This window comes from Lemur catta, chromosome 11 (genome assembly GCF_020740605.2).
Source record: "Lemur catta isolate mLemCat1 chromosome 11, mLemCat1.pri, whole genome shotgun sequence".
Lineage (NCBI taxonomy): Eukaryota > Metazoa > Chordata > Mammalia > Primates > Lemuridae > Lemur > Lemur catta.
Window position 1 is genome coordinate 88,415,969 of NC_059138.1, and position 15,898 is coordinate 88,431,866.

Sequence of the window (15,898 nt, forward strand, 5' to 3'; positions counted from 1 at the left end):
AGAAAATGAGTTTTAGAGACATTAAATAGCATCCTGAATATGGCAACTGACAGCCCAGGATATACAAACTCCCTTTCAAGGTTTTCTGAACAAAAGACGGAGTCATAGAAGTGAATTTAGTGAAAGTATTATTAATGCTTTTGCCTGAAGGAATTCATTTTTAAATTGGGGCTTATCTTTCACCCAGAAATCAGAACTCAATTCTGCTCCGAAATCGGGTGCTGTGTGTGTGTGGAGGGGAGGTGGCGGCGGAGATTTAAGAAAAAAAAAAAAAAGGCAAAAATGTGCACAATGTGTCTTCACAGGTTGAGAGCCTGGTCAGGCTCCTGTTTTAGCGGCTTCCTCCTTAGGAAAATTCGAGCAGCTTATGCAAGATATTTTCGGAAAGTAGGGCATTTTGAAAGCATTTCATAACCTCTCTCAGATGGTGGGGCTGCCTGTGTTCCATCCTCGGGTTAGAGAAAACGGTGATACCCAGAGGCAAGCTCGCCTCCCTGGCGTGGCCGGGCCCGGCGCGGAGGTCGCCCGGGCAAGACGCGGTCGCACTGCCGCTCTTCAGTCCCGGGAACGCGCCGTCTGCATTTCCGCCCGTGGAGGCGTAGGGTCTGGGCGCGGGACCTGCGCGACCTTGATCGACAGTGCGACCTTGAGGCCTGCGTTCACCTCAGTTGCCCCCTCTGTGCAATGGGGAGACACGCCTCGTCGCGGGGCAGGGACCGAAGGGCCGGCGCGTTCCAGTCACCCTCCCGCGTGCGCGCGCTGCGCGCGTCCTCCTGCACTCCCCCGTTCCGCACCGACCCATCCCCCTCGCTCCGCGCTCCACGCCGCGGCCCCGCCCAGAGCCCCGCGCCGCAGCCACCGCGACGGAGCCCGCGGGCGGGAACCTGCCTCCGCGCGTCAACGCGCAAGCGCGTCCGCCGTGCCGCCCTCCCGGCGTTGGCCTCCGCCCATAAGCCAGAGGCACCGTCACTCTGGCCGAACTGCAGTCGCGATTGGCCAGGACTGAGGCGCGAGACCGGGCTGTGGGCAGGGCCCGAACCTGCTATAAAAACGGCGGGCGAGTGGGCTCGTGCCGCTTTGCAGACGCTACTGCTTCTCGGAGTCTCCCGCTACTAACCATGGTCAACCCCACCGTGTTCTTCGATATCGCCGTCGACGGCGAGCCCTTGGGCCGCGTCTCCTTTGAGGTCGGGCGGACGGAGGCATGCCGGGGTTGGGCCCAGGGAGCGGGCGGAGGGAGAGGCGGGCGGCGGCGCCCAGAGGGCTGGGGCGCTGGCCGACCCTTCCTGAGGAACGAGGGCGGGCGGGCGGCGGCGCCATTTCCTGACGAGGGGCCATTTTGGGAGGCGGCGAGGCGTTGGGGGCAGGCTGGGGCGGCGGCGCACAAAGGCGGGCGGGGCGGTTGTGCGACCCTGGGGGAAGGGGGCCGGTGCCCCCCGCCCGCCCGCGGGACCCACGTGGCCGCGCCCTGCCCTGCCCGGCGCACGTGCTCGGCGGCCGCGCTCCCGCCCGCGCCCTGGGAGCCGTTGGGCCCCGCCCTGGCTCGGCCTGGGCCCTGCAGACGGGAGCCGGAAGCGCGCTCGTGAGCGTTTGTAACCACTCTCCCGGGAAGCTCCGTCTCGAGAAGCGTCGGGGGGCACCGAGGTGCTTTGCGCCCTGAGCTGGGGCGCTGCCTGCCTGAGGGTCTTTCTCAGGGACCTAGGCGCGGTGTGAGCCCATCCGTGTTAGTTTAGATCGCCTGTAAATCCTGGGAGGTCGTGTTAAAGATGTAGGGTTTGTTGTTAAGAGGATGTGATTGATTAGGACTTGAATGCACATCCAGTTTGTTAAAATAGGAAATTTTCTTTAGAAATGACCCCCAAACATCCTTCCACGCTCCCCAACCCCAAGCGGAAATGTGAAAACGGGCATTGGTTTTGCTGGTGCCCAAGGGCCGCCTTTCGCTGCAGTGACGGCACCGGCAGGGGAGGCGCTCTTGAGCCCCTCCCAGTTGTCCCTGTACAGCATAATGGGCAAGTTGAGACTGGCCGCAGGGCAGGCCTTCTCGGACGAAGGTGGATTACCAGTGATTACCTAATTAGATTTGAGGGTGTTAAACGAGTAGTTAAAAGTGAATTAGTAATTACAACAGAATATCTTAAATTTGGTGTTTCTTTCAGAAAGTTAAATATTACATGGAATTCCATTCCAGTTAACTCAATATGGTAGGCTTTAGGGTGTAGTGAAATAAGGTGTTATTCTCTGAAACCACTTCTCAAAAAGCCACTAATGGTTAGGGATCTTATTCCAAAAATAGGTTTCCCTCTCCTACAGTATTCGTGAGGGCAGGGGGTTTCCTTGTAGCCTACTTTGTCCACAATGCCTGGCACTAGTAGGCATCTAAACACTTGGAGAATTACATCCTAATCAGTCTGCACCTCACTTTTATGTGTAGTCAGAGCTGATAATTGTCAAGGACCCTCGTGGAAACTTGGCCTGAGCCTGATGCTGGGCAGCAAGTTAGTCTCAGGTTAGCCAGCGAGCTTAGTGAAAATGAGACAGGACTTCCCCACAGGTAACTTGGTGAGAATGGATGTGGAACTGCCAATGAGGACTTTAACATTAGTGACAGTCTGTTTAGGGAAGCAGTAGTCACTTGTAATCGTAGAAATAGGGACTACGATGCTCTGAGAAGAGTGAATGTTTAAAAATAGACCATATATTTTACGTACAAAAATAAAAAAGTACATTCCTGAAGAAAAAATGTACAGGGATGTTAATAGTTGATTTAGTCACATCTTTGGAATGTTTTATAAAATGCTACTTTTAAACAAGCTGTCTTTATGAAAGGGCTTGTAAATGTTTTCCTGTGGTACTTAAGGTTCATCTCTAGCTATAATGTATTGTACATTCAGGAAAGGTTCAAAGCAGATGCACTAGAAACCAATCTTTATTTTTTACCCCACTACTAGGTAAGGGACCTGGAAACCAAGAAGTGACTGCTCATCTAATCCATAAAGCTATGTTAACAGATTGGAGGTAGTAGCATTTTCATTACGAGTGACTAAAACAACAGTTATTTACTCCTAGTTATGCAGCAGTACTTGCTATTCCTTAGAATTTTGTCCTTAGGTTCCAATTGAAGTTGGGGGTGGTAATGTACATTTGAGAAGCCATATATCTGTTCAGCATATATAATAGAAAAAATTCCAAGTCACTTTTTAGAAGTCTCTCACTATTTATAAGTCATTACTGGTTCTGTATTTTGGGCATATCTTTGGTTCTTGTGTAACCAACCTGGACCTTAAGGCTGTCAGGAGCAGTTTTTATTTGGGATTCAAAGTAATTATTGGAGAAGCATTCTCTTCTAGTGACAATGAATTTATGATTCAGAAGCCAATACAGACATGAGTACTAAGCAACAAAATATGTAAGCAGATATTGTTAATTAACTGTCATTTTCTCTTACAGCTGTTTGCAGACAAAGTTCCAAAGACAGCAGGTTGGTTCCATTTTTCTAACAATGTAACAGTATGTTTGTGTGTATATGCTCGTATGTGTATGTATTTATAGTAACATTAGAGTGTATATGTGTGTGTATATACATATATATTTTTTTTAACAGAAAACTTTCGTGTTCTGAGCACTGGAGAGAAAGGATTTGGCTATAAGGGTTCCTGCTTTCACAGAATTATTCCAGGGTTTATGTGCCAGGTATGAAATTGGATTTTTATTTGAGTTACTTCTGTAATTTGGGATTGAGCCCCAGAATGTTTCAGGATGTACATATCTGAGCTGTTCTACTGTTTTGGTTCCATTTAACCCTTTTACTCAGTTTCGACTTGGGTTTTAAAGTTTGAACCTTGCTGACTTGGCATGCTTTTTGGTTATGTTGCCAAAAATGACAGGTTCCTGTATGTTCACAGGGTGGTGACTTCACACGCCATAATGGCACTGGTGGCAAGTCTATCTACGGGGAGAAATTTGATGATGAGAACTTCATCCTGAAGCATACAGGTCCTGGCATCTTGTCCATGGCAAATGCTGGACCCAACACAAACGGTTCCCAGTTTTTCATCTGCACTGCCAAGACTGAGTGGTAAGGGTAGAGCGCAGCAAACCCAGCCAAAAGACTAAATGAAGAGTTGCTGTGGGGGACAAACACTGGTTATTTTCTTCAACCTCTCATTTTGGAGGTAGTGAAAGAAGGGCGGGGATGCATAGCTACAAATTTTTAGCTAATGTGATACAGAATGTAAGATACTGTAATAGAAAGTGGGTGATTCAGGGCATAATATGGATTGTTTGGGTGGGCACGGTGGCTCACGCCTGTAATCCTAGCACTCTGGGAGGCTGAGGCGGGAGGATCGCTCAAGGTCAGGAGTTTGAGACCAGCTTGAGCAAGAGCGAGACCCTGTCTCTACTAAAAATAGAAAGAAATGATCTGGCCAACTAAAAAAATATATATAGAAAAAATTAGCCGGGCATGGTGGCGCATGCCTGTAGTCCCAGCTACTTGGGAGGCTGAGGCAGTAGGATCGCGTGAGCCCTGGAGTTTGAGGTTGCTGTGAGCTAGGCAGATGCCACGGCACTCTAGCCTGGGCAACAGAGTGCGACTCTCACCAAAAAATGGGGGGGGGGCGATTCAATTAAGAGTGCTAATTTTTATGTGATTAATGGTTTTTTAGGGGGGTCCATTCTAAAAGTACAACTCTTAATGGTAATTGGAGAACCGTCTGCCTCCTTTAAACTATGGTGTTGCCATTTCTCTTAGATAGAAAGTAAGGTAATGACCAGTATTTACTATAAAAGGCTGGCTAAGCCACCTTATCACATCCTCTTGGATGATGTAGTATATAGGTTTGTGGAACACTGTTCTCATCCTGGTACACAGTGCAGGCTGGTTGTTCATCTCCGGTTACCAGTAGTAGTGATTGTTCTGTTTTCAGGTTGGATGGCAAGCATGTGGTCTTTGGCAAGGTGAAAGAAGGGATGAATATTGTGGAAGCCATGGAGCGCTTTGGGTCCAGGAATGGCAAGACCAGCAAGAAGATCACCATTGCTGACTGTGGACAACTCTAATAAGTTTGACTTAAATGTTTTATCTTAACCACCAGACCATTCCTTCTGTAGCTCAGGAGAGCACCCCTCTACCCCATTTGCTCGCAATATCCTGTAATCTTTGTGCTCTTGCTGCAGTTCTTTGGGTTCCATATTTTCCTTATTCCCCTCTACATCTAGCTGGATTGCAGAGTTAAGTTTATGATTATGAAATAAAAGCTAAGTAACAATTGTCTGTCCTTGTTTGGGTTAGGGTATTGACATAGGTCTCATTTAAGCAGCAACAGGTTATTTAGTTTTAAGACAAAACTGGTGTGTCTGCTTAATTTCACATACGATTTCATTTAGACTTCCCTGATGCAAGAAGTTTCAGTATCAGTATCCCAAGGTAGGCTTGAGTGGAATAGTGAAAATACAGGTAGGAAAAACTAGGAGCCAGGATTTAGAGGTTGGACCAGTGCTCCTGTAACAGCTGTGAGTAGTTTCCATTTTGTGCATTTAGAGGTGTCTGTCAAGATGACAATTGGCATTCTTTGAAGAAAATATGTGCCAGGCTTTAGGCTCTTTGGGGAAGGGTCTTTGGGCCATGTTCCTGGGACATCTGGAGCTATTTCAGTTTGAGAATGTAAGTCATTTACATAGCTTCTAACCTAAGGAAGGCAGTGGGACTAAAAGGGCAGGTTACTAGTTTCCAGTTACCTTTGGACTAGAGCTGGCTTTGGTTATGGAGACCTTGTGGTCACTTAGGGTCTCACAGATCCCTCCATAAGGTAAACGTGGCCAATCTCAGCTGTAAGATCTGGTCAAGGCAAGGTCCTTAAAAAACATGGTTTCTTAGAAAGTTGAGCATACTGTGCTGGGAATTCCATGTACAGGCTAAAGGGAACCTATCAGGGCAACGTAGAAATAAAAGCTAAGAATACCCTACATTTGCAGACTGCCCACCTTAGCTGACCTAGTTACATACAGGGTTCTTAGTTGACCCAACAGTTCTGAGTTCCAAAGGTGTGAAATACTAATTTGGACACTTTGGGTGCTCTGCCACTTGCCTGGGTGGTTCTGCACCGATTGCTGATGCATGACAGCCCTGTGGGCCCAGCCACTTCCGTATTCCAGTGTGCTTTTTTTGTGGAGACGGTCTGTTACCCTGGGTATAGTGCAGTGGGACTACAGGCCCGTGTGCTGCCATGCCTGGCTAATATTTGTACTTTTTGCAGAGATGTGGTCTTACGCTGTTGCTCAGGCTGGTCTCAAACTCGGCCTCAAGCAGGCCTGCCTCTGCCTTCCAAAATGCTGGGCTTACAAGTGTGAGCCGCCATGCCCAGCCCATTCGAGGTTTTTTTTTTTTCTTTTTTTTGAGAGTCTCTGTCACCTGGGTTAGAGTGCAGTGGTGTCGTTGCTCTCTGTAACAAACTCAGGGTATCCTCCCGCCTCAACCTCAGTAGCTGGGACTACAGGTGTGTGCCACCACTCCTGGCAAATTTTTCTATTTTTTTGTAGAGATGGGGGTCTTACTGTTGCTTAGGCTGGTCTCAAACTCCTGACCTCAAGTGATCCTCCCAGAGTGCTAGGATTACAGGCGTGAGCCACCAGGCCTGAGTGAGTATTCATAATACCGGATGTCAGGCACCATGCTGAACACTGGGAAAATGAACGTGAGCTGAAGTAGACAGGTTCCTCCCTTAACAGACTTTTTGAGGGTAAGGCAGATCGATACCACGTTAATAACATGGTGTCATCAGCATGCATATTAAGATTTGACATGGTCAGAAAGGTTTCAAATGGCTTCCCTAAGGAAGAAGAGGTGCTTGAACAAAAGGAAAGTTAACGGTTCACAACCTATCACTTCTCCACTGGTTGGAGACCCTCAACGGATACCCATAGGAAACAATTTACAAGCTGAGAGAGTTTGCTGAGTCCCTTCTTTGAGAATGGAGTTTGCTATATGCATATATAACCATGCCTTATGCAGTAAAAGATACTCTGTTTCGTGGAGTTGTAAGGATCAAATAGGAAGCACTTAAGATTGGTTAGCATGTGGTGTATGTAGGAACAGTTGGCATGTAAATTCTCAACAGGGATATTGTGTGTTCACTACTGGATTCCAGTGCCTAGGCCAGTGCTTAGTCCAGAAAAGGCTCACAAGAAATATCACAGTGAACCGTGTGAAATTTAAATATAGACCTACTGAGCCCCACTTTTATATTTTTCTGGTGTTACAAACTTAAAGTTTTTATTGTGAACAGAATATATGATATTGGCTTTCTATTGATGTGTAACAGATTACCCCCAAACAGTGACTTTAAGCAACATCTTGGAGTCTGTGGGTCAGAAATCAAGGCATGTTTCAACTGGGTCCTCTGCTCAAAGGTCTCCCACAGGCTGTAGTCAGGGTTTCCACAGTTGTCTCAAGGCTCCTGTGAAAAAGGAGCTGCGTCTTAGCTCACTCTCATGGGTGTTGGCAAGATTCAGTTGCTTGTGGGCTGTTGATGGGAGGTCACCCTTGTCACAAAGATCTTGCCAACATGACAGCTTGCTTCATGGAAGTATGCAAACCGGAAGACTAAAATTAGAGTCCAGCAAGATGGGAGTCAGGAATGACAACCCATCGTTTTGTTGTATTCTGGTAGAAGCAAGTCACTAGGTCCCCTCGTACTCAAGGGGGGAGGGAGGATTCAAACGGTGTGTGCATAGTACAGCTGGAGGCGGGCTCACCACAAGTCTGTAAAACACGTACAGCTCAAAGACCGGAAACAAAAAACCCCGGTGTATCTAGTATCGCTGGTATACCAGAACTGCCCTTTATGAGTCCTCCCCAGTTGCATACGCTTTCTTCCCTCACCAGAGGTAACCATGATTCTGACTTTTGTGTTCATCAATCTGTAGCATCTATGTGTGTCCTTAAAAACATGACAAGTTTTGAAAAAGAAAAGCACAAACCTGATTGTGCAAAGAAAGGGTAAAATTGCTGCTATGTGGTGCCAGGTCCCCAGGAGGAGGCAAGATGATCAGAGTCCGGGTTACAGTGTGGCCTCAGGGTCCCTAACAGCACAAGAGCCATTTCTGGGGAAGTCAGCCAGTGGTGAGTTCTAGAAGGTAGGGCCCACCCAATGCCATTATCCACCTCAGAAAATCTGCAAAATCTATAGTATCCGGCTCATATTCAGATTTCTCCTATTGTTCCTAGAATGTGTTTTTAAAATCAGCTTTATTAAGGCATAATTTACATATAATTAGAAGATCTTTTATAACTGTTCCTTCTTTCCCCACCACCCTCAGGATCCAATTTAGGTACCTTTGACTGTTAAATGTTTTTAGTCTCTTAATTTGGAGCAGTCCTTCCACCTATTTTTTTTTTTTTTACAGTTTGTAATTTCTGTTTATTAGCTTTAAAAAACTTTATTGAGGTTATAATTTATATATCATAAAATTCACCCTTTTAAGAGTACAATTAAATAATCTTTAGTAAATTTACTAAATTGTACAACTATCACCATAATCCCAATTTAGAGCATTCCATCACCCTGTATGATCCCTGCCTTATGCACATTTGTGGTTAATGTTGCTTCCACTCCAGCCCCTGGCAACTATGAATCTGTCTTTATTTATTTATTCATTTATTTTGGAGACAGAGTCTTGCTCTGTCTCCTGAGCTAGAGTGCAGTGGTGTCATCATAGCTCACAGCAACCTCAAACTCCTGGGCTCAAGTGATCCTCCTGCCTCAGTCTCCCAAGTAGCTGGGACTACAGGTGTGTACCGCCATGCCCACCTAATTTTTCTATTTTTTGTAAGAGACAGAATCTCGCTCTTGCTCAGCTGGTCTCGAACTCCTAAGCTCAAATGATCCTCCGACCTCAGCCTCCCAGAGTGCTAGGATTACAGGTGTGAGCCACCATGCCCGGCCTCGAATCTGCCTTCTATCTCTATAGATTTGCCATTTCTGAACATTTCATTTAAATTGAATCATACACTATGTAGTCTTTGCCTTTCCGCTTTATATTTAAGTGAAATTGACTTTTTAAAAAGTCCAGGATAGTGGCTTTGTAGAATGTCCCTTATTCTGGAGCTATGTATTTCCTCTGTATTATTTACTTGTTCCTCTATGCTGCCGTATCTTCTGTAAACTGGAAATTATAGTAGGCCTGGAAGCGTGAATGGACTTAAATTCATCATTTTTAGCCAGAAGATTTCACAGGTGATGCCGTGTATACTTAATCTTGCCTCACATCATGTGGCACAAAATCTCAGACTGACTCAGTAGCAAGGCTAAATTTGAATTTGTAGTTAAGGTGGTGCCTGCCAGACTGCTCCACTGGAAAGGTATCTTTTACCTTTTCTGAAGATTAGGTAACCTAAGGGGTGACACTTTGCCTCTGTGTAAAGACCCTCTTTCCAGACTTTTCACTTGATTGTTTTGTATTGGCACCAGTTAATGATCTGAATCAAAGATTCCCCTTTGTAGTTGCAGAAATGGAGTATTCATCTAATCCCTCCCCACTCCTAGCACTATGGACTTATGCATTTTTATTCAAAATGTTAAACAGTTGCACTCATTCTTTTATTATGCTCAAGTCATGTCAAATTTGCTGGCCTCAGTGGCTCGCACGTGTAATCCCATATACTTGGAAGGCTGAGGTGGGAGGATTGCTTAGCCCAGGAGTTCAAGACTGCAGTGAGCCATGATCGTGCCACTGTATTGCAGCCTGGGCGAAAGAGTGAGACCCTGTCTCTAAAAAAATTTTTTTTAATTAAAAAAATTGTAGTATATAGTTTGTCTCTACAAGATGTGAATTCTTATTTTTAACATAACCACAATACCACTATTGGCTCTAAAACAATGCTTTCTTAATACTATTAACTATCGAATCACTGTTCAACTTTTCCCAACTGGTTCACAAATGCTTTTTTTCCCCCAGTTACCTTATTTGAATTTAAATCCAAGTAAGATCCATACATCTACAGAACTTTGAACAGAGGAGTGACAACATTTGCCTTACTTCTTAAAAAGGTCACTTTGCAGTCTGTTGAGCAAAGACTGCGTGGCCAAGTGGACTCTGGAGGTGACTGCACCATCCAGGAGTGAGGGGTGGGCCTTGGCTCAGGGGAGTAAAGTCAGTGGTGAAAAGTAGATTTACTTTAATGGCAGGATTGCTTTCAATGCAAGAGGAAACAAGATTGGTTATCTTTATGACCTTGAACTCTAAATTAATATCTATTTTTTTCTAGTCCATGTTTAAGTTTTTCTGGCTTTGCCTGAATAAGTGGTTCTGTATGAATGCAATTTTAGGGAAGTAAAGCAAATAAATAGCATTGAAAAATTGGAAGTAATGTGCCTGGCCTAAAATTTTTTTAGAGATGGACTGTCACTGTGTTGCTCAGGTTGGCCTTGAACTCCTAGCCTCATGCAATCCTTCCACCTCAGCCTGCAGAGTAGCTGGGACTACGGGTGCAGGCCACCATAACCAGCAACTGTATTCTTTATACCTAAAACATCCTCTTCGATTTCGCTCATGTCTTCCTGTCAGGCCATGTTCCTTGCAGTTCTAAGTTGTCCTTCATACCGTAGAATCCGTATGTCTGCTACCCTCCCCCGGATCTTTTACAATTGCCTTAGCAACTCATTTTTTTAAAAAGCAATTTGTGTTAATCTATTCTTTCCAAACTTGCTTTTCATAGAAATAACTTTTTCACACTTATTTCATAATAGGTTTACATAATTGCTAACTGAATTACACACTTAAAATAGATAGGGCTCTCATAATAGGTCTGGGAAAAAATAGAATTGATTCTTCGTGAACACACGAGAGGGCGGAACTAGGCAATGGTGTCTACTGTGACCCCAGAGAGAAGAATGCTTTGGTCCGGTCCCAGCACACGCAGAACTGAAACAGGTGTAGTGACTCTAACCAATGAATTGCATCATGATATTTTCTATTCTATTTCTTTAAAAAAAAACTAAAACATTGGTGGCAACCCCCTAGTTAATTTGACAGCCTAGGTTATGGCCTGAAGCATGACCCACCAGCTGGGCCAAGTGGCCTGGGACATCAGCAGGTGTGTTTTCTAGCGTGTGGGAAGCTGCGACTGTAGTTTCCTATGTGCCTGAAATCTTACAATCCGTAATTTGCCATAGAAAACATGATTATTGGTCAGCTATACACACAATTTCCTGAATCACAGTAGTTTCGGGGAATACTTCAGGCAAACAGTAACTATTGCACATCCCAAAAGTTGTGGACATTTAGGGTTTCTCAAAATTTCTAACTCTATCTATCAGTCAACCCCCAGGGCTAGCATAGTCCTCAGTGGCAGGATGTGTCTGGGGGTAGGAGACTTAACTGTTTGCGACCACCTTGGGCCCAGCTAGGGCTGCAGGTGCCTGGTTTCAGGCATATGGTCCATCGCTGGTTGTTATGCTGCCTCTAGGCCGTTCCTTACTCTGACATGAAGTCTGGTCAGGTTGGATTTGAGTCCACTTTTACTGTTACCACCTGGGTAACCTTGGGATAGTGATCTATGTTAAGCCTCTGTTTCCTCACCTGTAAAATGGGTGTAATTACAGTACGTACTTCCTTTGTTACTGCCTGTTTTCAGTACAGGTTGGAGCATCCCTACTTTGAAAATCCGAAATCCAAAATGCTCTGAAATCTAAAAATTTTAGAGTACTGACATGATGCCACAGTGGAAAATTCAACATGATTGGTTGCAGCCAAAATGCAGCCAAAATTTTGTTTCATGCACATTATTTAAAATTTTATAGAAAATTAGCTTTAGGCTATGTGTATAAAGTGTGTGTGTGTGTGTGTGTGTGTATATGTGTGTATATATATATATATATTTTTTTTTTTTTAGAGATAGGTTCTTACGCTGTCTCCGAGGCTGGAGTGCAGTGGCTCAATCATAGTTCACTGCAGCCTCAAACTCCTGGGCTCCAGTGATCCTTCTACCTCAGCCTCCCGACTCAGCTGGGACTATAGGTGCATGCCACTACACCGAGCCCAAAACATAAATGAATTTAATGTTTAGCCTTGGGTCCCATCCCCAAAATATGATGATGTATATGCAAATATTCCAAAATCCAACAAAAATCTGAAATCCAAAACACTTCTGGTTCCAAGCATTTTGGATAAGGGATACTCAATCTGTAATTGTTTCTGTGTTTGAAGTACATTTGGAGGCCAGACAGGATGACTCACACCTCTAATCCCAGAACTTTGGGAGGAGGCAGGAGCATTGCTTGAGGTCAGGAGTTTGAGATCAGCCTGGGCAACATAGTAAGACCCCATCTCTACACAAAAATAGCTTTAAAAAATTAGTCTGTTGTGGTGGTGCTCGCTTGTAGTCTCAGCTACTCTGGAGGCTGAGGCAGGAAGATCACCTGGGCCTGGGAGTTGGAGGCTGCAGTGAGCTGTGATCATGCCACTGCACTCCAGCCCAGGCAACAGAGCGAGATCTTGTCTCTAAATAAAAATTAAATAGATAAAGTACACTTGTATATTTAACAATCTATTGTCTCCTTTTCCATATAAGGGCAAATGTTTTTCTTCCCTCCCCTCAGTTTTTTTTTTGTTGTTGTCGTTTTTGTTTTTTGGAGACAGAGTCTCACTCTGTTGCCCGGGCTAGAGTGCTGTGGTGTCAGCCTAGCTCACAGCAACCTCAAACTCCTGGGCTCAAGCGATCCTACTGCCTCAGCCTCCCGAGTAGCTGGGACCACAGGCATGCACCACCATGCCTGGCTAATTTTTCTATATATATATTTTTTAGGTGGCCATATAATTTCTTTCTATTTTTAGTAGAGACGGGGTCTTGCTCTTGCTCAGGCTGGTCTCAAACTCCTGACCTCAAGCGATCCGCTGGCCTCAGCCTCCCAGAGAGCTAGGATTACAGGCGGGAGCCACCGTGCCCGGCCTCCTCCCCTCAGTTTTTTACTTTAGGTATTAAGATACCTAACATAAAAGGTATTAATAGAGGTATTAAGCAATCTGACTCTCAGCAAAGTAGTCTTCATGTTCAGGGAAGGCCTTTCTTGACTTTCTTGATGAGGGTAAAATGAACTGCTCCCTCATAGCACTTTTACAAGATGTGATATTCAAGCCTCTAAACTGCTGTTTTCTTTTCTTTCTTTTTTTTTTTTTTTGAAACAGAGTCTTGCTTTGTCCCCTGGGCTAGAGTGACATCAGCCTAGCTCACACAACCTCAAACTCCTGGGCTCAAGCGATCCTCCTGCTTCAGCCTCCCGAGTAGCTGGGACTACAGGCACATGCCACCACCCCCAGCTAATTTTTTTGCCTCTATTTTTTTTTTTTTTGAGACAGAGTCTCACTTTGTTGCCTAGGCTAGAGTGAGTGCCGTGGCATCAGCCTAGCTCACAGCAACCTCAAACTCCTCCGCTTAAGCGATCCTACTGCTTAAAAAAAAAAACAGAGGCAAAAAAATTAGCCGGGGGTGGTGGCATGTGCCTGTAGTCCCAGCTACTCGGGAGGCTGAAGCAGGAGGATTCCTTGAGCCCAGGAGTTTGAGGTTGTGTGAGTTAGGTTGATGTCATGGCACTCTAGCCCAGGGGACAAAGCAAGATTGTTTCAAAAAAAAAAAAAAAGAAAGAAAAGAAAATAGCAATTTAGAGGCTTGAATATCACATCTTGTAAAAGTGCTATGAGGGAGCAGTTCCCTTTACCCTCATCAAGAAAGTCAAGAAAGGCCTTCCCTGAACATGAAGACTACTTTGCTGAGAGTCAGATTGCTTAATACCTCTATTAATACCTTTTATGTTAGGTATCTTAATACCTAAAGTAAAAAACTGAGGGGAGGGAAGAAAAACATTTGCCCTTATATGGAAAGGGAGACAATAGATTGTTAAATCTACAAGTGTGCTTTATCTATTTAATTTTTATTTAGAGACAAGGTCTCGCTCTGTTGCCTGGGCTGGAGTGCAGTGGCATGATCACAGCTCACTGCAGCCTCCAACTCCCAGGCTCAGGTGATCTTCCTGCCTCAGCCTTCCTGAGTAGCTCCCGAGTAGCTGGGACTACAGGCATGCGCCACCATGCCCGGCTAATTTTTTCTATATATATTTTTTTAGTTGGCCAGATCATTTCTTTCTATTTTTAGTAGAGATGGGGTCTCGCTCTTGCTCAGGCTGGTCTCGAACTGCTGACCTTGAGAGATCCACCCGCCTTGGCCTCTGAGTGCTAGGATTACAGGCGTGAGCCACTGCACCTGGCCAACTTTTTGCTTCTATTTTTAGTTGCCTGGCCAATTTTTTTCTATTTTTAGTAGAGACAGGGTCTCACTCTTGCTCAGGCTGGTCTCTAAGTTCTGACCTCAAGCGATCCTCCCGCCTTGGCCTCCCAGAGTGCTAGGATTACAGGCGTGAACCCGGCCTTAACCTGCTGTTTTCATAGTTACTTGTTTACAGGAGGCCAGGGATGCCAGGAATGCTACTTTATCTTTATACAGTACATCCCCAGTGGCTACCAGAGTGCCTGGTACTTGGTGGACCCTAATATGTTTTCCACAGAAGGAGGGAAGGAAGGACGGTAGGAGGGAGGGAGGGAGGAGGGACTTGGTGGAGAATATGTACAGATGCTCCCTGGACTTTCCAATGGGGTTACATTCTAATCCCATCATAAAGTTGAACTGAGATAAATTGAGGACCCTCTGTATGCAGCAACAGGGAAACAAAATGCTGGGGAAGATGGTGCATCGTGATGTGAAAGAGGAAAGGAAAAATCAAGGAGAACTTCATTCTCTCTCCCACTACTGGGCTGTTGCTCACAAGGTAAGATCTAAATTCCTGCTCCTGACATGCAAAGTGCTCCAGGGCATAATAATTTCCCTCTAGTGAGACATTTTATTTATTTTTTTATTTTAAATTTATTTATTTTTGAGACAGAGTCTCGCTCTGTCGCCGTGGCTAGAGTGCAGTGGCATCATCACAGCTCACAGCAGCCTCAAGCTCCTGGGCTCAAGTGATCCTCCGCCTCAGCGTCCACCTCAGTAACTGGGACTACAGGCGTGAGCCACTGCACCCGGCTAATTTTTCTATTTTTTTGGTAGCTATGAGGGTGTCGCTATGTTGCTCAGGCTGGTTAATGAGACATTTTAGATGGTCATTTGGGCTGTGAGGTTTTCCAGCTGGGTCCCTCCAGTCACACAGTAGCCAGGTGGAGCAGTGGCACGGTGGAAGCACGTGGGATTCGAGGGCGACTCAAGTCCAGACTCTCAGCTATGTCCACCTATCGTCTCTTTGGAGAGCTGGAGAGGTCACTAACCTGGCTGTAAGATAATATCGAGGAGTTGAGAAACCGTACCAGCACTGTGCAAATTATACCAAATAAGACATTGTTTTCCTCTTGAGGTCAGCCATGTTCTCAGCCTGATCTAGTCGTTTAGGGATGTGAGGCATGCGGGTGGGGGCAGAATTCATTAGGAGCCAGAACAATCTTCCCAGGGTCCTTTCTGAATCCCTTTTCCTCATTCCCCTGGACCCTGCTGCATATCCCCTTGTGCTGTGTCATCCCCCTATCCAAGCACAAGTCCCAACCTCATTCAGAGATTCAAAACTCTGGGATGTGGGGGACGCAGAGCCTGTTCTTACTGTGCCTTTGCTGCTGGCTTGGCCTCCACCCACACATGACCATCCTTGTGCCAGATCCTGTGGCAGGGCTATGGCTTATTGGGCCTTCCTGGTGGGCTATTTCCAGCTTGGGGCCCAGGGTGTGCCCAGGATGGGCCCGCAGGTCAGTGATGCTGTGGGAGAAGGGCAAAGGTGGATTCACTGGGGACCTCTGCTCTGCCCACAGAGCAGAGGGAGGAGGACTGAGGGGGCTGGCTGGGAGCTCAGGTGTGGGGCCTTTT

General features: G+C 45.7%; 1 protein-coding gene across 1 annotated transcript; it reads left to right on the forward strand.

Moving 5' to 3' along the window:
• Positions 1 to 1,040: 1,040 nt before the first annotated feature.
• On the forward strand, positions 1,041 to 5,270 carry PPIA (peptidylprolyl isomerase A). The gene is made up of 5 exons (XM_045565222.1): positions 1,041 to 1,187; positions 3,451 to 3,481; positions 3,605 to 3,693; positions 3,906 to 4,078; positions 4,929 to 5,270. The coding sequence occupies exons 1-5, from the start codon at positions 1,119 to 1,121 to the stop codon at positions 5,059 to 5,061; spliced, it is 495 nt and encodes a 164-aa protein (XP_045421178.1). The 5' UTR covers positions 1,041 to 1,118; the 3' UTR covers positions 5,062 to 5,270.
• The last annotated feature ends 10,628 nt before the right edge of the window (positions 5,271 to 15,898 follow it).